Source organism: Podarcis raffonei, chromosome 15, assembly GCF_027172205.1.
Source record: "Podarcis raffonei isolate rPodRaf1 chromosome 15, rPodRaf1.pri, whole genome shotgun sequence".
NCBI lineage: Eukaryota > Metazoa > Chordata > Lepidosauria > Squamata > Lacertidae > Podarcis > Podarcis raffonei.
Window position 1 is genome coordinate 34,800,584 of NC_070616.1, and position 22,939 is coordinate 34,823,522.

Here is a 22,939-nt window from a genome sequence, read left to right on the forward strand (position 1 = left end):
TCCCTCCCATCCAATGCTAATTCTTGCAGAATGTTATACTGTGGACTATTATCCCCACCCCTTTACCAGTTAATTTTAAAAAAAACACCTAAATTTTGATTCCTAGCCACATTGTGAATGTACCATATTTTTCGCTGTATAGGACACACTTTTCCCCCTCCAAAAATCAAGGGGAAATGTGTGTGCGTCCTATGGAGCGAATGCAGGCTCCTTGGCTTCAGCGATAGCAACGCGAGGCCTCCGAAGCGCAGAGGGAGCGCTCCCTCTGCACTCTGGAGGCTTCACGTTGCTTTCGCTGAAGCCTGGAGAGCGAGAGGGGTCGGTGCGCACCGACCCCTCTCGCTCTCCAGGCTTCAGGGATAGCCACCTAAAGCCTCTGGAACACAGCGGGAGGTCCCGCTGCGCTCCGGAGGCTTCGGGTTCCTTTTGCTGAAGCCGGGAGAGCAAGACTCTCCCGGCTTCAGCAGAGGGAGAGCTGCGCAGCGCCCCTTCAGCCAAGCGGGAGGAGAAATGGAAGGGGCTCCGTTTCTCCTGCCGCTGAAGGGGCGCTGAGCAGAGAGGGGGAGACTTTTTTTTTCTTGTTCTCCCCCTCTAAAACAAAGTGCATCCTATGGTTGGGTGCGTCCTATAGAGCGAAAAATACGGTAATGTACAGTAGCTAGGAGCAGCAACTGGAGACAGCTATTGGCTATCATGTTGTGCTTGCAGGCTTCCTGGAGGCATCTGATTGGCCATTGTGGGAAGCAGAACGTTGCATTAGATGGAGCTTTGATCTGACCTAGCAGGGCTCTTTTTATATTCTAATGTTCTTTCTGTGTCTGTCTTCATGGGGAAACATTTGTGGTGCTACAACAACGCCAGGAGAAGATAGGGTTTCCAATCTTGTGTCTTCCTCTTGAAGGAACACATCCAGGACAGAATTTGGGGTAGGGGGGGTGCTTAACTTTCTCCTGTCTACCAATTTCCCCTGCAAATGCATCCCAGGGAGTTTAAAGTATTTCTGCCACCTGAGAAGCAAAGCACCTCTCCTTCCCGTCTACCAGCTCCCTCCACAAACGCCCTTCCCTCCACTCAGGTTATCTTGACAACTTGGATTCTGAATCCTCATTTGCCAAGGCAACGCATTCTCCCACCCTTAACTCTGGGCATCAATGATCACACTTTGGGCAAACAATTCCCACCAAATCCCAACCTATTATACCGTGCCAGATTATACCCTGTAAAGCATAAGCATAATTTAAAAACAAAATGAGCTCAGAAAAGAATCCTGGGGAAACATTATCTCTTCTTAAGAGTCACCTATGGGAACCAAACACAGAATAGTGCACCTTGCCAAAAATACAAACATTTTAGTACACGGTACATCCAGCAATTAAGGAAGAAAGAGAAACATATACTTATAGTAGCGCTTTTAATCTCAAAAGCATTTTACAGAGCTTGTCCTCTCACTGAATAGAGGAGAGCTCTGTGTCACGAGCGCTGTATATTCAGCTCCTGTGTGTAAATCCAGCCCACTTCTGCTGCCCCGCTGATCAGGCCCATCATTACCCTGTCAATAACAGAGTGCCTGGAAACAGCTGAGCAGTATGCTTAACCTTCTCCACTGTGCTGCAGACTCTTCTGGCTGAAGAACCCACGCTCCTGCTTCTGTCCTACAGCAGGTGTAGCAGTTAGCACTGTCCAGAGCAGGAGGCCAGTAACAAAAACAAAAAAAATTCTGGACAATGTAAGATCACAGACCCTGTGAATGGGTGGAGGGAGTGGAGCATCAAGCTGAAAAGAACCATCAGCTCCAACTGAGAGTTGCCCTGGGACAAAACAGCATGAGAGGAGCACCCTCTGGCTCCTGCCATCAGCCAGGAAACCTAGGGCTGCTGGGAAGCTACACCTTCTGCCTCCCAAGAATAATATTGAGAAAAAGGGGAGGCCAGAGTGGCAACAGCTACAAGGAACCCACTTTTCCCCTCCCTGCCTGAAAGAATACTCTGCTCCAATTCCCTCTGGCCCAGAGACCTGAGAAGCAAAGGGAAAGAACCCTCTGGCTCCATCTATTGGCCAATGGAACAAGAGCCACCAATGGCTATTCACACAAGAGCCATCAACAAAGGAAGACCAAGCTGGGCCAAACTGGATAAAAATGCCCAGCACTTTGTTCCTGCCTTGAAGATCTCCCTCTTCTTTTTCCTTTCTCTCCCCTTTTTGTGCGCATCTGATCTTTCTAGTTTGCAAGCCTGGTGGCAGAGCCTCTGTCTCTCTGTGTGTGTGTTGATATGAGCCACTGTGGAAGACAGTCATTGTCTGGAAAGCAGGATAAGAATAGAGTAAATAAGTAAAGCTAAGGGGCTCCATTCAAGGTGCATACAATCAGCCCCAACAGTCATGCCAGCTGAGAAAGGTCTCTATGCAAAACTGAAGGGGGTGAGGGAGAGGGAGGGGGAATGCTATTCTATGTAAGAGGAGGAGCTGGAATCAGATTTGCTACCTCTGGTATGGCTTTCAACACTGGAACCCGATTTCTGGATTCTGGAGACTTCAGGGCTCGTTTTTTTCTGTTAACTCGTGCCATTTGGTGGCAGGGTTTTGCGATGTAGATAGCTGGCTGCTACCGCTGCCCAGGGGTCAGGACTGCAAACCCACTTTCCCTGTAGGAGGTCACACTATAACCTCCTGGAGGGAAATCTCGCCGAATCATTTAAAATTCCTCAAGCCTATGAATGAAAAAGAATTTGGACAAGTAAACAGCCAGCGCTTGAGGAATCACACTGGTACTGTCACCAAGGAAGAAAAATAAAATGACTTATTCAATTCTCTTGAGGAGCATCCGGATATGCTATTGTCTGCTTCAAATGGTCCTACCCTTATGGGATATTCTGCAGGCTGTGTATGCAGTTTAAACAAAAGTTGTCCTGATTCTCTGCTGCCCTTGCTTCTCTGCTGTTGTTTCTGAAAGCAAACTGCTTTGCATTTTTCTTATAATTATTGGAATAAATTAGAACACATCAAATTTTGCAGAAAGGGTCAAGAAATTCAAAGACACTTCTGGCAAGGGGAAAGGGGCTGCAAAACCATCCAGATAAGTGCGTTTAACACCTCTGGATCTTAGGCAATTCACTTATCTGGTATTTCACCAGCTCCACGGGGCTGAAGGTCCTTCTAACCAGATTAGATGGCTCTCACAAGAGATCAGACAAATCCATGGAAGGCAAGTTAATCAATGGCCCATATGATAGCTCTATGCAATAGGTTCAGAAAGAGCGCACTTATGTGTACCAGGTGCTGGAAAGCCATAGTGGGAGAAGCCTATTGGCTTTCATGTTCCTGTATGTTTGCTTCCTTGATGCAGCTGATCAGCCAACCTAGGAAACAAGAGGCAGGACTAAATGGACTTTACAGTCTGATCCACCTGCGCTCTTCTTATGCTCTTAGTTTGTGTGTGCCTCGTGGCACATTTTCAGAAATTGCTTATTATTATTAATTAAATTTATTTATGATGTCACAGTGTTTCTCAAATGCTTTGAACTCTGCCCTTCTAAACTTATGCCACCTTTTCTGTAGGTGGACGGGGATGAGTAGTTCTGGATAATCTCCTGCATGGATGAATATGCAGAAATCCTTGCACGCTGTATATACATATAATCTACTGCACACTAATATCTACAGACTGGGGTAGTGATATCACACTTGGGAGCAAATGCCATTGATTTTATTTATTGGCCAGATAGATGCACAATTCCATTGCCTTACCAGGGAGACACAGCATTAGAAAACCAAAAACCTCGTCAAAATTACCTACTGAAAAAGGGCTCAAATATGTGCTCTAGTCTAGTGTATACTTGGTTGTATGTTAAGGCTCATGAAAAATTTATAGGAAAGTATATTCTGGGAGAAGGATCATACCTCAATGGTAAAACACATACTTGGTATGTAAAAGGTTCCAGGGTCAATCCCTGACATCTCCAGGTAAGACTGGATATTATTTCTGTCTGAAACCCTGGACAGTCACTGCCAATCAGTGGTAGTAAACTAAATGGACCAGGCATCTGACACAGTACAAGACAGTTTCCTATATTTCCAACAATATTCTTATTTCTCTTTTCTTAAAAAAGCCATATATCACATGGGGAGATAAGCTGTCTTTGTTCCTAAGAAGTTTGGCTACTGCTTGCTTTTTTTCTTTTTTTGGTCTACCTGAAGGTCAGAATAATTTCAGCAACAGCTCTGGCACAAAAGGTGATTCATAAAGCATAAAAATGGTAGGGTTGTGTCTTCCTTATTTTTTTATGTATGAAGAGGGTTCCAATTTTCCAACTAAAAATGAACAAACTCTTGCTTGTGTTTATTCTCAGAACTATAGCTTCTTTTTTGAGCACTACTGGATACTGGAACGGGCTGGATTCTGGTACTATAGATACCATTTATGTGGTATTCTAATCCTGGTCAATTGTTGAAAAACACCAAAAACAGCAAAGGGGAAAAATTATTCTCTTATAGATCACATTTCGGGGGATCTCTGAAGCTATGATAAAAAACAGTAGATTTACAGTCTGGAAATGGCTCAAATATGATTAAAAGGTTTCCTTAAACCTAGAAGACAACTGTTCTCTCCCTGACAAAACACATTTGAAGCATGCAAAGAAGCCTGACAGGCTCTTTATAAACCAGAGTCATTATAATAGCAGAAGAAGGGTTTGTGCCCAATCAGAAGACAGCTGCAGGATCCAATCATAGTTCAGCATAGGGTCCCCATGACCTTTAACCAAATACGTACAGCTTTTATTTTCTGACATCAATGCATAGGTTACATTTTACTTTTTCAAAACAGATTACCAGCATTATTCAGCTTTCACTATATACACTTAAAGCAGGAAATACACTATCCAGAAGATGGAAAAAGAGAGGAGGGCACAATTGTTTCTACCATTTGTTTGCCTGGCCTCTACCCGGTCTTAAGTGTTTTTTGAAAACTCTGGTCGCCTTCCCCAAGCTCCATTTAATGGCTGCGCCAGATGCATTGAGTGAATGGGCTTGAAGAGGAAGCATAACAATGATGATAAGAAATTAAATCCCTGTGGCAGAGAATGGGTAAGAAAATGCTGGTTTGGGTGGAGGCGAGGGCTGTGTCCGAGCAATGGATGATTGTGGCATGGAGTAATTATGTCGTTCCTCAGCCAATCCGAGTTCTTGGATTGGTCTTTTTTTGGTCTGCCTGGCTGCGTTCTTTCACTTCAGAATGAAGGAGCTGACAATTGCTGCCCTCTGGTTAGCTCCTCTGGGGTCAGAGTAGAGGCTTTCTCCCCCATCCTAACACCCAGAACAAACAGCCCGGGTGCTAAGGATAACCACAGCAAAACACGCATCATTGCAGATGGCAATTGAGGCAAGTAGCAATCCCCCACTCTGTAGCTTTTGGCTACAACCCAGAATATCTGATTCATTCTATCTCTGTGCCTTAAAAGCACCAGAGGGCCTTTCCACCAGAAGAGGTGGAGAGCCTAACCTTTATGATTCTCCAAAGAGGCAGAATCTTTTCAAACCAGAGCTGTGCCATCAATCTCAATGACATGGCTGGATTCATATTGGTGCATGTGAAAGAAGGGAGAGAAATGAGGTAAAACACAGCTCCCAGAGAACTATTCTATCTTCTTGGGCATACATTGACTCATTCATGAAGACTAGGCGTCAAGGAAAAGCTCAGTTGAGCAGCTCCACTTCAGATTTATCTGGCTTCCTTCAGATTTATCTGGAACATGCTTCCCAAAAAACTCCAAAGGGCAACCTTTTTAACAAATGTCTACCATAGGAGGCAAGTGGATTGGGTTTTATCTTATGTGGTTTCAGGCATACTGAAACAGACGTGAGGTGCAAAACCTGAGCCTACAGTCTGTCCCCAGAGGTGAAAATACACAGCAATGCAAGGAGCAGAAAGTCAATTTTTATCCAAGATTACAAAAGGGCAAACTGAGGAGAAGGAAAGACAGGCAGCAGTACCTTAATGCCGTCCACTGGGTTATGGATAACGGTGGTTTGAGGTTCCTACAGAGGAAGAAAGGATGAACCAAAGAACAAAGGAAGAAGATAAAAGAAATGAAAGAAGAGATAAAGAAGAAAAAAGGTGGTAATTTGAAGAGACAGGGGAAGAAATGGAGCAGAAAATGGCAGTAAAAATGTGAAGAAAAGGGAAGAGGGTGAAAAAAGACCAAGACCCACATGAGAGCAGGGAGGGGAAACAGAATGGAAGGGAAAAAAGCAAAAGGTAATTAGTTCAGCAAAAGGCAAATGATTAACAAACAGAAAGTGGCAGAGTAAATCAGGGACAGAAGAATCGAAACGGGATTTTTCATGAATGAAACCAAAAAATCATATTCAACCCCATGGCAAGATTGTTGTGAGCCCCTTGGAAATGGAGAGTGGAAGCTGACGTTAACATTCAACCTTTCTGCAAAGCCAAAGAAACCATTGCAATAGGGAAAATGATAGGAAGCGCCAAGGAGAAGAGAAAATGGCAGGAATGAGCTCCCCAAGAAAGTGTGGTCAATCCATACCATGGCAGTTAGCATCTCAATACAGGCTCCACCGGAGATCATAGGGAAGAAGAAAAAGAAAAGAAAAAGAAGAGCAGAAGGCCCTTTGACCACATCCCCTAGTCCTGAAGAGAACTTTTCATTAAGAATGAAAGTCTATCCCATTCAGAGACGCTTCCTCTAGAAGGATGCTCTGGCTTATACCTTTCACCCATAGCAGCTCTGTGCAGAAGGATTTCACAAAAGGGACAGGGTTCTGAAGACTGCTCCTAGTGCAACCAATATCACCCTGCAAAATGCTAATAATCTTCATCACTGAATGCTTACCTTTTGCATCAGTGTGGTGGCGGGAAACCTGACCATACTTTAAGAGACATTTAAGATGTACTTACCTGGAAGAAGGTCCTACGAGGTGAGCCACAAAAAATGCACCACAATGATATTTTTTTTAATGGGCCTTTTTAGGTCTGTGACAGCTGGAGTGAATATTTTGGGGTGGGTTTTTTAAAAAAGTATTAAATAAGCTAGACTATTACATCATATTATTTTTGCCTGATTTGCTAGGAGCAGGTGATCAGATGCAAAAAAAAGTCATGGCTTTTAATACCTTGGCTGACTCTAGACACATCAAGAAAGTGATTCAGTTAAATGCTCTGTAAACTTCATACAGGGAAATCCCATTGGTGAAAGGCAGGACTCCACAGCGCCATCTGGTGTCACAGTGTTATAACATCTATAAAGCGCTTTATCTTTACGAATGTAGCTGAGTCCCTTGAGTAGCTAGAGAAGAAAAGTGAACCAACACTGAACTAGATTGACTAAAAATCTGATCTGCTAGAGCAGCTTCCTTATTCTTCAAAAACGTACAAAAGTAGCTTGATTAGGTTACTAATTATTTCATTAATCAATTTTGGAGCACTCATATTTTTTAAAGTTGCATAACTGCCATAATAGGAACAGTTTTAAAGGGAATCATTTATTAGCAAGAAGCAATCTCTTAAAAAACTGATTACAGTTCACACTTTTCCAGATTATTCTGAAGTTCCACTGTTCTTCCTCCACTGCTGAAGGCAGGATGCCTCTGAAAGATCAGTTGCAGGAAATCACAAGTGGGGAGAGAGCCGTCAAAGTCAGGCCCTACCTGAGGGTTTCCCATGGCATCTGGTTGGCCACTATGAAAACAAGAGTGCTGAACTAGTTGGGCTTTTCGCCTGATCAGCAGTGCTCTTCTTATGATCTTAAGTCTTCCCCATGGCTGACACCTAAAATCTGGGTCCTGCAAAGTGGCTAATGCTGCAGACAGAATATTAATCATTATCTTGGAGAAAAATCAATGGGACTCTATTTTTGTGGCTTGTATTGGAAGGCTAGAGACCGCAGCTGATCCCAGGTGAAGCTGATTGGTCTGCAAAAGGGCAGGTTCTATATACATGAACGACCCATAGCCATGGTAACTAGCGTTACCCATTCTGGAGGCAAGCTGGTATTGGCAACCAAAGCAAGAAGTCATTATTGGCTTTGTGGGGAATGAAACAAAGCTAAGTTTGATGTTTGCTGCCCAAAGTCAGTTCTCATCTGAAGAGGCTGGAACGGTGGGTGGGAATATCTGCTGTGGGTAAATGGGACTGAATGGAGGCAACATAAGCCCCACATTTCTTTTCAAGATCCAAAGTTGCTTTTCTCGCCCCAGCAGCACATTTTGAATGGGAGCATTCACCAGCTACTTCCTAAAATTCACAGCTCCACAAGGGGCTCTGACTATGGAAGTCATTGAGAGATTGGCCCTTTGTTCCTTCAGCAGAGCCAAGATTTCTCTCAATGGACAATTGGTGAATTGGACTGGAAAAGACATCCATTTCGTAATGTCAAAAGCACAGTTTTTCAACCCTGTTTTTCTGGAGGTGCAAATATTTGTTCTTTTGGCACTGTTACAGAAGGAAGCTGTAGCTTACTGCTGTTGCCACATTGTGCCTAAAGAACTTGACATTCTTTCCCAAACTGATATTAACTTCTGGGGACTTTGCATGGTGGGAAAAGAATCATCAGGCTTTAGGTTATTTTCTGGACTTCTTAATATCAAGCAAATAGCATGTTTGAATGGGACAAATTCAGTACCAGTTTTAGAAAACGTTTCAACTTCCAATGCAAGGAGGGGAAATGTTTGGCACTGTTTGAGACGAAATATACCAGACCAGCAATTGCATGTTCTATTCTCGCTGGAAGTAATAGTTTATAATGTAACTAAAAGATTTCAAAATGCCTCTTTTAAACCGATAAAAGCAACTAAGTGGGATGCAACAGCAATAAAATGCTTGAAAGGAAGGAATAAGAAAGGAAGCTAGAAAAGATAGATGCACTCTGCAATCTGAAAATGGCCGTATCATATAATAGAACAGCCATATAGAGCTGGCTATACCATAAGGATAATGCCTGAAAAATTCTACAAAACTTTGCAAGGGCTCATCTATGTGTTTTTTTACACAGTGGAAATTCACATTACATTACTGGAAAATTGCATGTTGCCTAGAGAAGGTAGGTTATATGGCATTTGACAATATTGCAAACAGACAATTATTTGAGGACTGAGTGCTCACTGTCCATATGCTGAACTCAATAGGGAAGCATGGCTGCAATGTATCCATTTATCCCAATATATACTCACTTGGCAGAAGAGGGCTACCACAAACCCTACAGGGCCTGGAACATCCTGATGTAAGACATTACGACATTACTGATGGAACTTGAAACAGTAACATATTCGGAGTGGGGCTTGGAACCTTACTGCTACTTACAGCACAATCCTGTACATTCCTACTCAAAAGTAAGACCTGCTGAGTTCAATGGGGTTTACGCCTGGGTATGTAGCTATAAGAAAACAGCCTCAGTATCCTAACCTGGAGCAGCGTGCCCCATACATTTTGAGCAATAATGCAATCAAACATGCAATTTTATAGAGCTCACGGCAACTACTGGTTAGATCTGCTTCTGAAAAAACTCAATTTCTAGTTTCAATATAGGCATGGGGAAGGGCCATAGCTCAGCGACAGAGCATCTGCTTTGCATGCAGAAGGTCCTGTGTTTCAGTGCCCAGCATCTCCAGGTTGAGCTGGCAGCAACCCGTCTCTGAAATCCTGGAGGGTCAATGCCAATCAGCATAGATAACACTGAACTAGATGGTCCAATGGTCTGACTCAGTATGTCAGCGTCCTATGATCTACTCTGTCCTTTCCGTCTTTGAAGTTACAGCATAAGCTGCTGCCAAGAGGTTCATCAGATCTACAGATGATGGTGAGGCCCATCAGCATCCATCTTGTGTGATAGATAAAATAACTTGGACATCAGTCAATTCAAGTTTGATATGCAATGCCCTCCAGTATACAGTAGAAGACGAACAGAAAATGTAAACTAATGGGTTGGATCCAGGCTAAGTTAGCTAAACTTGGTTTGACTGAAGTCAATGGAACTAGTTAGTCATGACTAACTAGTTCCACTGATTTCGGCTGGTCCTTAGTTCAAGTAACTTACTCTGGATCCAATCCAATAAGCTTTAAGCTTCTCCAAATCACCTCTGAGAATTTAGACACTTTTTCTACAATTCTAATTCCTTTACATGACAATGCATCATTCATTTGTCAGTGCTTGTGGCAGAACTGGAAAGTTCTGAATGGTTCCTGTATCTATTATTGAGAGCACTCAGTTCATAGTATTTTCTTTGAATTTGTATAAGATGATAGCAAAATAACCATGCAACTTACCAGTAGTCTGGAATGCCCACGAGAACACAATAGGCTATTGCAATAATGACAAACACCTACACTTCAGAAATATTTCACAGCCACAATAAATCATTTAACTAATCAATCATTGGCAATGTATGGGACGGGTAACCTGTGATAATCTTGTGAATGGTCATCAATTGGTTGAAGAAGGTTGTATGGTAAAATTAAGGATGCCTGAATTTCAAATGAGCGGTTGGATCCCATACAAACAAAAGTCTTCTGATGAGCGTACTTGATGAGGATTTATCAGAATTTCAAATATGCACATAGAAAAGAAATAAACTTTCCATACATATAGCTCAGTGGTGAGGAACATGTAGTCTTCCAAATGCTGGACTCTCAACTCCCATCAGTCCCAGCCAACGTGGTCAATGGATGATGGGAGTTGAAGTTCCAACAACATTTGGAGATCACACATTCTCCATCCTGGTACTAGACAAATGTAACAGACACAATAGATTTGTGGAAGCCAACACAACAAGTCCTTCCAGGTTTTGGGAACTGCATAAGAGCCACCCAAGTTAATTCTAAGACCAAACCATTCAAAACTTGTTTGAAGAAACGTCAAGCAGTATGAAGATACCGAATAATAAATAATTTGTTATTTTCAGTGTGACATTAAAGTGACCCAGATTAGGTTGAATTTAAGCCAAAGCATGTTTTAAGGAGAACGTAATCCCAGCATGCGATTGGCAAGACCCACGTTTCTGTGCTTTTTTGACTGAAAATGCCTGCTCATACTGGAAAAATGGATCATGTGAAGTCACCCTTGGAAAGGATTTGTTAAGGTCAGAAAGACTAACAGGCCAATCTGTTACTCCCTATGCCGGATTACTTATGCAGAACCAATTGGGCAGCACTTATACTAACAAGATGCTGAAACAGATTGATGGCAAGTTGAAATGTTCTGCCTCTACTTTTATGTGTGTGTGTGACAACACAATACACAAGAAAGGACGGGACGGGACTAGAAGGTGGAATGAATGCCCTCGTTTCCTTCTCTAAATCCTTGTGTCTTTTATATGCACACAACCAACATGCAGAACTGCAAGAGTGGATAATTGCTTTCCCCTCTGTTGGGTCTCTGTGTGACAAAAAGGACACGAAGCTGAGGTTAATTGCTAAAACTATTCTGTCAGAACAAAAATTCTAATTCTATGTCCTTTTTAAAGCACATTCGGTAATTGTTTTGCTGGCACTATGCCTGTCCCCGACAGTTGATGCACAATTCTAGCTCAGCACCTCTGACTAAAGTAGATCTCTTATAAATAGATACTCTCTGGGGAACTCCTCCGCTCCTGCTTCTAGCAATCTTTAACCTTAAAAAAGTTTGTGCTGTCTTATTCAGTGTTTGTCTGACAGACAAAGAGATGGGCATTGCAAGAATTTCTTCAGCAGTTCTGCTACCCCTTAATCTGCTTTGGACAGGTGATCGGGAATCAATGCGTAGAAGAGGCCACAGGCCAAGGTCTGTGACATGGATAATTTTTGATTCAGCAGCTTAAGGAAACAGAGGTTACAAGGGAAGGAAGGGTTAGTTAAAATGCTGAGAAAAACACGGTTCTACCAGCATTGGTGAATGTGTCTCTGAATTATACTATGGAATAAAAGCATTTAAACAACAGACTTGACATACATAGTCTAAGAATGGATTACTTCAGGTTGGCTGCCACAGATTTAGGGGAGGGGGGAAATGCTAGCCCCACATATAAATTGCATGATCAATAATATGGCATTAAAACCCTACCTGCCTTTTGAAAGAGCTTATAATTGGATGAAACCAGAAAAAAGTTTGATTTTTTACTTTTAATGTCTAGATTAAAAACAGAAAGTGATATGTGAAAAGTCAATTCTCACATCACCTTTATGATGTGGGTGCCCCTGAGATACAGAATCACATGGGGCCATAACCGCATGGGAAGCCATGTATGCAAAACAGTTCACACATGTAGAGGGTAATTTTAACCATCTTAGTGGAAACATTCACTTCTGGATGTGGTTAAAACCACCCCACTATATGGGAGGGCTGCTTCAGTCATACAGTTCAGGCCACACAGAATTTGACATCTCAGTGCCATCCATGCTAGGAAGGTCTTCAAGTCTAAGCACTCCTTTTCCTTATATATGATGCTCAAATCTGACTCTCGACTGTTTAAATATCAAACATATTCAGAGCCACAATGGTTTTTAAGCGGCCCTTAAGCACTGTATTCTAGCCACTCAGGTCTGCATTATTTTCAGGCACTGGCCCAATTCAGATGTAACAATAGTGGACCAAGAACAAGCATTGTTCCTGCATGTTTCAAACTCTCATTTACTCTTCTATTCTCTTGCATGGGGTTATCGAAAGCTACTGAGGTTTGTTAAGCCACAGATTCCTGTTAGATATGATCAAGGAGATGTGTTTTGATCAGTCTACAAACAAGAACCTCAAACCAAGAGCAGATTTTATGGTTGTTTGTAGTCAGAAATTAAATTACAGTTTCCTGGTTCAGATTTTCCTGGAAATTTTCTGTCGTGGCAGATGAAAGAAAGGAGGAAGGAAAAGGAAGTACAGAGGCACAACACTTGTCCTTGGTCCAATAAATAATGATTTCTTGGACCAACTGGAGCATCTTTATATACTCAGAAATAATTATGCAGTTGGTTTTATAGGTTTCCTAACAAACTCAAGTCAACATTGCTGGCATTTTGTTAATCCTAATTTTACTTGTAAAATTCATTCTGCTACAATTTGCCTGAGCACTCTAACTTAGGGCAGTGCATAATTTTTTTTATTATTGCGACTTGCCCTTTTTAAGGAGAAAAATGCTTGTTTCTTCATTGGGTTCCATAATGAACCTTCTGCCCTCATCTCTTATTTCAGGAACAACTTTTGGTAGAGCAATCCAGCAGTGTGACATTCCATATCGGTACCAATACTTGGCTCCCACCATCCAACATGATTCTACAACCAGTGGATCCTTGACATTTCTCAACACAGTCCTAAGAAAAGTTAGGGTTTGTTTTTTGCAGTTTGGGGTTTCCATCCACAGGCGGCAGTCCAGGGACTGATATGGTTGCTTGGGCCCCAGGGGAATTTCAGAGAGAAAAACATAAAGGGGACAGACTGGTGTGGCAAATGAGGCCTATGAATACTTCAGGTGGCTGGTGAGACCTACAATACACTCTTTTTTATTGCTTCTGCCCAGAAATGAAAATACTCTTTGCCCTGGTAATCAGGTTCTGAATCAACAGCTAAAATTTGCTTATCTCACTGCAGTGTACTACTGTGTTATGAGAACCTAGGAAACTGCAACCACCATAGAACCTTTTGGCAGAAGATTGCTGCCAGGGAACAGGTTGAATTTAGAAATGGTGAATGTTAAATTGGGTTCTAAATTGGCGAGAGAATATTCCAGTATCATGGGCCCAGCTGAATAATGAGTTAAAAATCTATGCAAAGGATCTATGGCAAGACCATGAAGAACACAGCAGATGCCACCACTAAAACACACACATATACACACATCTGCGTTGCAAAAACAGCAGACAGCAATACATGGCACCACACGTCGGAGCCGGTAGATGCAGAATGGATGTCATTCAAAAAATACATCTCTATTGCAATCCCTAAGTAAAACCTACATTAGCAAAACAATAGGCAAACCACAGTGTTCCCACGATCTTTTGCCAGAAGGATTGAATTAAAAGTACAAAAGAATCATACCAGCGCGGCTGGAGGAAGGGTCCCTTTTGGGCTGGTAACTCCGGTGCTGCCTTTGGTGCTGTTTGTTTGAGGCTGCAGAAGAGAAACACACATATACCAAAAAAGAGAGAGAGAGAAGCCTCGGAACTGGAAGCCGAACAAATGCCATGCAAACCTTTGCACCACCCAAACCCCCACAAGAGAAGGAATAGATAACCCCACATTCTACATGGCAATTATGTACAAATTATGTTCTGGTAGAGAAAGAAGACCAAAAGAGGCCTTCTTTGCAAAGTGGCAAAAAGTTGTAGTGATGGCAGATTGTCTACAAAACCGAATAGTTCTTCAAACCAGCAAAGTATGACTACTCCATAAACTGAATTTTTACAATCAGTTCTGGGCTATGGATATGGATACACAAGAAGTGTGTGTAAATATATGTGATCTTATAGGCATAATTCCTAACTTTCCCCAACTCTTCCCCCAGAAAAGCCTCAGAAGGATACTTACCTTCACGCCGTCAGCTTTCTTGTTCAGTAAACTCTTAGCTGCTGCATAGGGAGGAAAAGAAGATATTTTAGTGGCAACTCCCCCAGTGTCCCGAGACATACTCTGGGCTGCCTGAATAGCCAAAAAAGAATTACACAAGCCGCATTGATGCTGTTTCCTCATCAAATGCTAAAAGGAGGCTTGAGAACAATGGGTAAATCCCAAGCTCTATGAGTGTGGGCAAAGGCCCAACCTATGCCTTAGCCAAACGTAGAGGTATGGAGGACAAAGTGCCTTGAACAGGCAGTTTCCCAAAAGAAGGGAGGTCAGCAGGGGGGCTGCAATACTTCTGTGAAGTGGACATTTCACTTGATAATACCACAGTCATTGTTGTTGTTTCTCAAACGGCCATTGGCTTGGATACATATTGGTTTGTCCAAACTCTGCAGAATCACAAGCAGGGAGTCTCTGTGGGACAGTGTTCAGCTTAACAAAGTGGCATTCTAAATGAAGTGGGACAGGATCCTTCTGTGGGTCAGCTCTCAAAACATTCTCTCAATCCATCACTTGGATAACATCCGGACTCTTCTTTATTCATTCTTTGGTGATCCATATCTTTCTAATCTGTCTAATGATATTATCAGATTTCCCTTTCATGCACTGCCCATCTTAGCTAAATATATACTGGTTTCACTTCCACTGAAATTTATGCACTTTGTAATGGGAACACTAGATTCCTTTAACACCACCTGATGCAGCTCATTCTCCAGCCAGTACAGTATATGAGTTCCAGATTTCCTTGACAGGTGCTAGGCAAATTTAGGAATGGTTACCCACAACTCTTGGTCCTTTTAGTCTAAGGGTTCCTAAGATATATATTTTTTTAATGAGGTGCAATACAACTTTGTCTTCAACAAGCTGTCTATGGGACCCCATGTTCTAACAAGCATGCATCTTCAATAACTTTGCTGCCTGAAATTTTAATATTCCCTAATGTCATCCCAGCAAAGTGTTAATTCAACCTCTTAAATATGTCGCGATGCTACACTCCCACCATTTTGTAGGTATGTGAGAAAGCCTCTCTGTACTTACTCTCATCCTCTTTCCCTGATCACACCTGTTGTGAACCTTTTGCGCTTAATCCAGCTTTTGCCCATTTGGTGCCTTCCAGCCATGCTGGCTGAGGCTGATGTTAGCTGTAGGCCAAAAGATTGAGAAGGGACCAGGCTGGCGAAGGCTAATCAATCAAATGTTAATCTTTTCCCTCTGATACTCTGTAGATTGCAATTTCCATTTTCCCCCCTTAAAAGAAGCAACATCACAATACAGCCTCATTTATCCCAACAGATTATGGAATGCTGGACATATGTGAATAGTTTAGAGCCTTTGCATGGCTAGGATGGTGTATGAGGACAAAAGATTCATTCATATAATAGAGATTCCTCTATAATTGCATTAGTCCAGAACGGTCTTTTTTGTTGCTTTCTGTTGTTTTTTGGCTGAGGAGAGACCCAAGAGTGATATGGCAGAGAAGCTGTTGTGGGGTGGGGGTCTGAAATGTAATGGCAAGGTTGGGAGAGGGTCAAGGGAGGTTGCTGCAGCAGGTGTGATAAGGGTGGGTTAGGATTGAAATGAACAGAAATATGGGTGCCTTTACTTGGATCTGGCTAATGGAATTGCAGGGAACCAACAAAGCTTCAAGAGGCCTCCAGGGAGTATTAGAGCAGTTGAGGTATAGCTAATGCTGTGTCTAGAAGAAATCAGATAGCACAATATGCTGGCTCTGTGGAGGAGAGACATCGATACCAGCACCAGCACCTACAGAACAAGATGACTTCCTCTGTTTCTGGACCCTATACCTCATGAAAACTCCTGTCTCCCACATCAAATCCAATCATCACCACAGGTAGGCATTATTAAAGGGCAGAACCCAACAAAAAGTTTGCTTACCTTACAGAAATTTACAGAAGAGGAAAGGCGAGAGAGACAGGCAGGTGAGAAGAAGGATTGGAGGAGGGATGGAGAGAAAGAGAGAAGGAGGAGGAGGAAAAAATAAAGAAGTGTTGAGACAGAAAGCAAGGCCTCTGGGGCAGAGACCCCATCTGACATCAAGGGGAAGTGAAGCAGCAGCACCAGCACCACAAAAGCAGCACTACAGAGGACTTTGCTCACACACACAGGGAGGAAATGGTCCACACAGTCACCACACTAATGGAAGGATGGTAGCCCATGGAATCACTATAGTCAGAAAAGGGACTCGACAATATGTTACATCATTTTTTTCCTTCACAAGCATCTTGGTGACCCCCTAACTGTCTCTTGTTTTTTCCCCTTAAAACATACAGTCCCTATTCATGTCTCCCATCTAATCCCAAACTCTTCACATCACAAAGACTTTTCTTCTGTTTTTCATCCATGTTTTTTTGGGACCCACACAGCGCATGAAGTTTTCAGTCTATCTTGGTGAACTCAACATGCCATATGTGGGTCACAACGAAAAGTGCAGCTATAAACTTAGCGTTGCCTAGCTTCCTTGATGGCCTCAAAGAGAATTTTATGACCATTTACTGACACCAGATTCTACGGACTAGTTCTGCTCTTTAGCAATTTCCCACAACTATGTTTGCTGTATTAAAATGTGCAAGCCTCTCTGCAGCCCTTTGGACTAAAGAACGGCCTATATTATAGTAATACAGTGGTATCTCAGGTTAAGAACTTAATTCGTTCTGGAGGTCCGTTCTTAACCTGAAACTGTTCTTAACCTGAAGCACCACTTTAGCTAATGGGGCCTTCTGCCACTGCCGCGCCACTGCTGCGTGATTTCTGTTCTCATCCTGAAGCAAAGTTCTTAACCTGAGGTACTATTTTTAGGTTAGCGGAGTCTGCAACCTGAAGTGTCAGTAACCTGAAGCGTCAGTAACCCGAGGTACCACTGTAATTAGTTTGGAAAAATGCAGCTCTAGTACAAATGAAGTCCCATGAATGTGGCAATGCCATAGAATTCTATGACAGAATCCCGACAAAAACCACAGAATGTGAAACAGCTACAATCGCCAAATGCCTTTAACTCACCTCCTCAGTTCTACTATACTGCTAACTTCACGTGCCAATTCTCACATCCCAAGCCAAAGCAACTTTTGAAACTAGAATAATGTAAATTAAGCACACATGGAAGATGTCCTTCCTTTACAGAGAGCATTGTTGACACAGAATTGGGAGCCTATTAGCTGTTATGCAATGTTCACATGGATCTAGTTGTAATAGATGCCATTACCTTTGAGCTGCTCAAATGGAGTCTCCATGAGAGATATGGTGTTTTTCCCCAGCACTTGGTATGTTCTTGAGCAGGAGCAGCTAATCATGCTGTCCCCCCAGATACTGTTGTACTGTAGCTCCCATCCTCACTGACTGCTGGCCATGCTGGCTGGAGTGGATGGGAGCTTGGGAGTCCAACATCAAGAAGGCCACAGGTTAGCCATCCTGGTTCTAAATTATGGGTTTCAGTACAAGCAATGTTGTGAATTGTGTGTCTCTTATTAATAGGCAGTTAAGGCTGATTATTAGTGGACTTAACAGTTCATAATTTATCAATGGATGTAGAAAATGTTGACTGCCTTCAGCGATGCTTTCAATATCTGAGAGTCTATAATTAAAATGTAATTTGTGGTTTATTAATGCCTAGTGATTCAGAGCACAACAAAGCTTTGTTCCTCAATCTTTTTATAGCTTTTCTGGAGTGAAGAGCTATGAATAGTTTTGCACCTACACATACACACACACACACACACACACACACAACCAACCTGCCTATTAAGCTTTTTGTTCAACCAATGAGAATCAAAACTATGAAGTTGCAACCTCACAGCATACTTGGAAAATCTGAAAGGAAGCCTTCTTTGTCCTATTTGAAATAGGGAAACTCTTACTTCAGTCCCGATGCTATTAGCAGCTGCACCAGCAAATTAATATTTAGAAGGGTGTGTAAGCAATTGCTATGGCAGAGCAGTGTCACACTGTTGTACTGGGGACGGTGCCAACATTAAAGCATGGATAGGCACTAGCAATATCCACCATGGCTAGATGTGGCAGAGGGCTATTGCAAAGGGATCTTGCACTGGATGAGAAAGGGGAAAGGAAAGGATCAGGAACCATTTACCTCTCTGGCTTCCTAAAAGGCATTCTAGCCACTGTGTTATGCTTAGTATTTGGCAGTGGATTGCAATGGATTGCAACTGACAGAAGGCAGCATAAGCCGGGCAGACCTGTCCTCATGGCCAAGGGCATAATGCAACCAGAGTGGCACAACTCTCTCTCTCTGCTCTGGTAGTCACATGTATTTGTAGATTCAGGACGCTCAAACCAGTAGTCCATGCAGATGTGCACGGCAAATAGCTTTGTGTCAGAAACTTCTATTGTTTGTAGACAGAAAGTAGTTCTTTTCAGAGAATGAAAGGCAGTTTGAAGGAGGCATTGTTGCCCATGGTACGTACACTCATCCCACTACCAGTCCTGTTCTCAGGCATACAGGTTTTTGCACTGCTTCTGTAGTCTGCAAAATCTGTTTGACCAGACATATCATGAAGATCTATGCCTCGGATTATATCATGTTCAGTGCTAAAAGCAATTGCCTGCTGCCTGCCGTTTTTTTACAATAGTCTTTTGAATTTAACTCTTAGTGCAAGCTATTAAATTGGAGGAAGGAATGGAATTGGGGACCACTGAATGATGAACTATATGTTCCCACAGTGTATCACACACTGTGTGAGGAATATGAATTCCATTAGTTTACTGAGCATATCTGCTTGTAGGTAGCAGTGATAGGCCCCTGCTTTGCCATGTGATATGCTACATGTGTATCCACCTATCATACAGGTAAACCACAGTACTTCTTTGTGTACATAAATTCTGCAGCATGTAAAATGACCTCTAGGTAAGTATCAAGCGTAGGGCTGTCATACATCCAGAATTTCCCGGACATCGCTGGGAATTGGCCATTGGAAACAGTTTCTGGGTAGAAATCACTGAAATGTCCGGGGAAATCCGAATGTATGGCAACCCAGGTCGGCAGTATTGTTTTTGGCAATTTTCCTTAGAAATAACTTAAAAGCTTCTTCTTTTTTTGAGATTTTGCACACACAAAAATCTCAACAACCTTTCTGTCTGGATATTCACAAAAAGAGGAGAAGATTTAGCACTTTGAAGTACCTAAAATCTTATACTTTTGGAAATGACAGGTGCAATTTGCTGTGACTAAGCTTTTAAACTTGTAATTAGAAACAAAACGATGATACTACTAAGTGGCAACTACAGTGCAAGTTTTGTATATGTCTAAAGTAATAGCAGTACGACCTTTACCCAGTGGAAGGATCTTGTATGAACAGAAGACATACTCAAAAAGTCTTTTCTGGATCTTCTCAGAGCTATGTGCTCAGCTCCAAAAAAGACTCCTGGATATATACTGCCATCTGAATGATGTTCACAAAGGGGCTGTACGTGGGTGCACAGATTTCGTGCATATCTTGGCTTCTTAAACTGGGATTTGATTGTCCAACTGCAGTACAGAGTCAGATAAGTTAGTGTTGACAGTGGTCACCATTTCCCAAATTAAATCAATATATACTCTTGCATAAAGAATTATAAAGACAAAATGGGCATGAAAAATCAGAGCAAGGCTATCTTCAGGTAATAATGTCAAGCCACAATTCTACTTGGGTCACTGGTGTATTATGTGAAAGTGTCAGGAGTTGCAATCTATCACTTCTGCCAAATCCCCACTCAGCCTTTCCTTCATTTGGAACCTGTTCTTGATAACGCATATTTTATTCAGTTTTTTATATACTTTTACACCCACATTGATGGATTTGACACTTTATAGCCAAGTTTTAACCATTTACCTGTCAAACCATCCCTTCATTATTCTGTGAGTTCCCATGAGCAAAATGTATTACAACAGAATTCTAGTGCAATGTTGGAAAAACAGAGATGACATCTTAAACCAATGGGATATACAATGTGCTGCTGTAATTTCTCGCCTGTTTCTTCGTTTAATTTTGTTCACATTGAAATCCTAGTGAGGGTTTTCGGAGTGGCATTGACACTGACTAGATTAGCTGAGAATGATCACAACCACTGCTGCCATGCAAATCACTTTCCCCACATGCAGTGGCGACAACAGCATCGACATAAGCAGAAGCCTCGTCAATCTTCTGAGAAGAAATCTGACTGCCAGAGGCCCTGACGCATGCACCTGGGTTGCAGAAAATTCATGCACCATTTACCACATTCAACCTGCAGGCAAAGCTGGGGTGCAGACAGGGCAATGGCTAAGACAAACAAAGGGCCAACATTCCCTAGAGAGAAACCTTGGCATGAAAAAGGTGTCAAGGGGACCCTTGTCTGCATGCCCCAAGAATTGTCCATGTTGAGCAGCTATGGAGGGCAACATGTTCTCACAGCTATAGACTTGCTCTGTGAGCACACAACCCTGATAGTTTCCCCTGCAACCTGAGCTGCATCAAGTCTTTGGATACTTTTCTCCTACTACCAATAAGCAATAAGCATATATGTAGCACTTTTTAGCTTTACAACCCTTTAACCGACAATGTCTTATTATATTTTTAATATTTTGTTGGGAGCCGCCCAGAGTCGCTGGGGAAGCCCAGTCAGATGGGTGGCATATTATTATTATTAATCATAATTGCTGGCCTATCCATTCTCAAAACAATTAGAGCTTGCTATTACCACCATTTTACATACGGGGCAACTGAGCCTAAGACAAGTCGAAGGCCAGGAAAAGAATCTAAGTTTGAACTGCAGGCCTACAGTCAATGCAGGGCAGATACAATCAATTATATAATCATATAATTGACTATATGGAGAAGCCCAAACATTATCAAATGTATTTAAAGCAATGGGAAGCTCTCCAACCTCTCAGGATTATTGCCTTCGAAATAGGCATAAATTGTCAGAACTAGTTTCCAGTTGAGGACAGATGGACACTGGGACCACACTCCCCAAGCATAACTAATCTTATTGAAGGCACCAAAACATGCTCATTGTAGGTTGCAACAAAGAAGGGGAGAAGCAGGGTGACACAAGTTTGCACAAGAGAGAAAAATGATTAGACCACACCTTATTCTAGTTAACAAAATTAAGTCATCAATATGACTGATCTATAAGAGGCTTCCTTCTACATGCCAAACAAGGAACGTCACCCTTAGTGGAGTGTTGCCAGATGTCTACAGGGGAAAAGTATAACTTCCTTCATCCTACCAAGGCCCAAAGACTGAATGTGCAGAGGTGCATAGGAATGTGTGCTTTTACGGCTCATGAATACTTATGCACAATTGTATTTTAAGATTATGGTACCTGTCAGCTATGTTCTGCAGTTCTGCAGGGGAAAGTGCCTATCTTTTGCTCACTGGTATAGCGAGCAGTGTTAAGATACTAAAAACTTAAGGAGAAATGCTTTAAATCATGGGTGGGGAATCTATGGCCCTCCAGATGCTATTGGACCTCACCTCCCATCACCCCTCACCAGCATGTCCAATCGTCAGAGATGAAAGGATCATTCCCCACCCCTGCTTTAAGGAATACATACTTTTCTGCAGCATTATGAATGCACATATGCCCAGTTGGTGTGAATGGCCTAGTAAGCAAAGAACACAATACAGTAGTACCTCTGGATACGAATGGGATCCGTTCCGGAGCTCCGTTCGCATCCAGAAGCGAACGCAACCCGCGTCTGCATGTGTCGCAATTTGCCGCTTCCGCACATGCGCATGACGTCATTTTGACCGTCTGCACACGTGCGAGCGGCAAAACTCGGAACTAACAGGCTCCGTTACTTCCGGGTCGTCATGGAACGCAACCTGAAAATACTCATCTCGAAGCTACTTCAACCCGAGGTATGACTGTATTCCAAAATTCCTGTAAATTTTGTCTATGCTTGTGAAAGAACCAGCACCAAAAGTACTGCCATGTCCAATGGGACTAAGGACCAGTAGTGGTGTTTCACTGCAGGCAATTAAACAACTCCAGTGCAATTCTGTTCATTGCTGTAGCAGAAAATTATTATGTGCTATTTACACATTCATTGACCAAAAACTAATGGGGCTGGACTCCTCAAGCTGCACTTGAGCTAAGATCATGACACCCTCCATTTCCTACTCACCCTGCCCAAGCAAACTAGTTGACCACCCCTCACCCTGAGGTCTCCAGCTGATGGACTGGCAGGCAGGCAGACCACCAGAAATGAGGTCACCACTGGGCCCATTGCATCACTGCGAAGGTCGCAAGGGCAGCCTATCATTTCCTGATGGTTGCCTATTAGGTAAGAAGCCAGGAGGAATGCTCTCCCCTGAGAGGCTCAGCCTGTGGTGCTGGCCAGGTGAAATGTCCTTCTTAGTCACTCAGGGATCTGTATGTGAGCGGTTGCTTTCAGCTTGGCAGTTGCCTCTCCC

General features: G+C 42.6%; 1 protein-coding gene across 19 annotated transcripts in view; it reads right to left on the bottom strand.

Annotated features, from left to right (window-relative positions):
* Window positions 1–22,939, bottom strand: part of CAMK2B (calcium/calmodulin dependent protein kinase II beta) — a 195,234-nt gene that overhangs the window by 25,204 nt on the left and 147,091 nt on the right. For 8 of the 19 annotated variants that reach the window (XM_053367308.1, XM_053367307.1, XM_053367316.1 and 5 more), the window contains exons 14-16: window positions 14,499–14,536; window positions 14,010–14,081; window positions 5,989–6,033 (exon numbers count right to left, since the gene is read on the bottom strand). In XM_053367308.1, the coding sequence (XP_053223283.1) occupies window positions 5,989–6,033; window positions 14,010–14,081; window positions 14,499–14,536 (155 nt within the window). Of the gene's footprint in view, window positions 1–5,988; window positions 6,034–14,009; window positions 14,082–14,498; window positions 14,540–22,939 lie in introns of all 19 variants that reach the window. The other 11 variants (XM_053367311.1, XM_053367310.1, XM_053367325.1 and 8 more) reach the window with 5 other exon arrangements.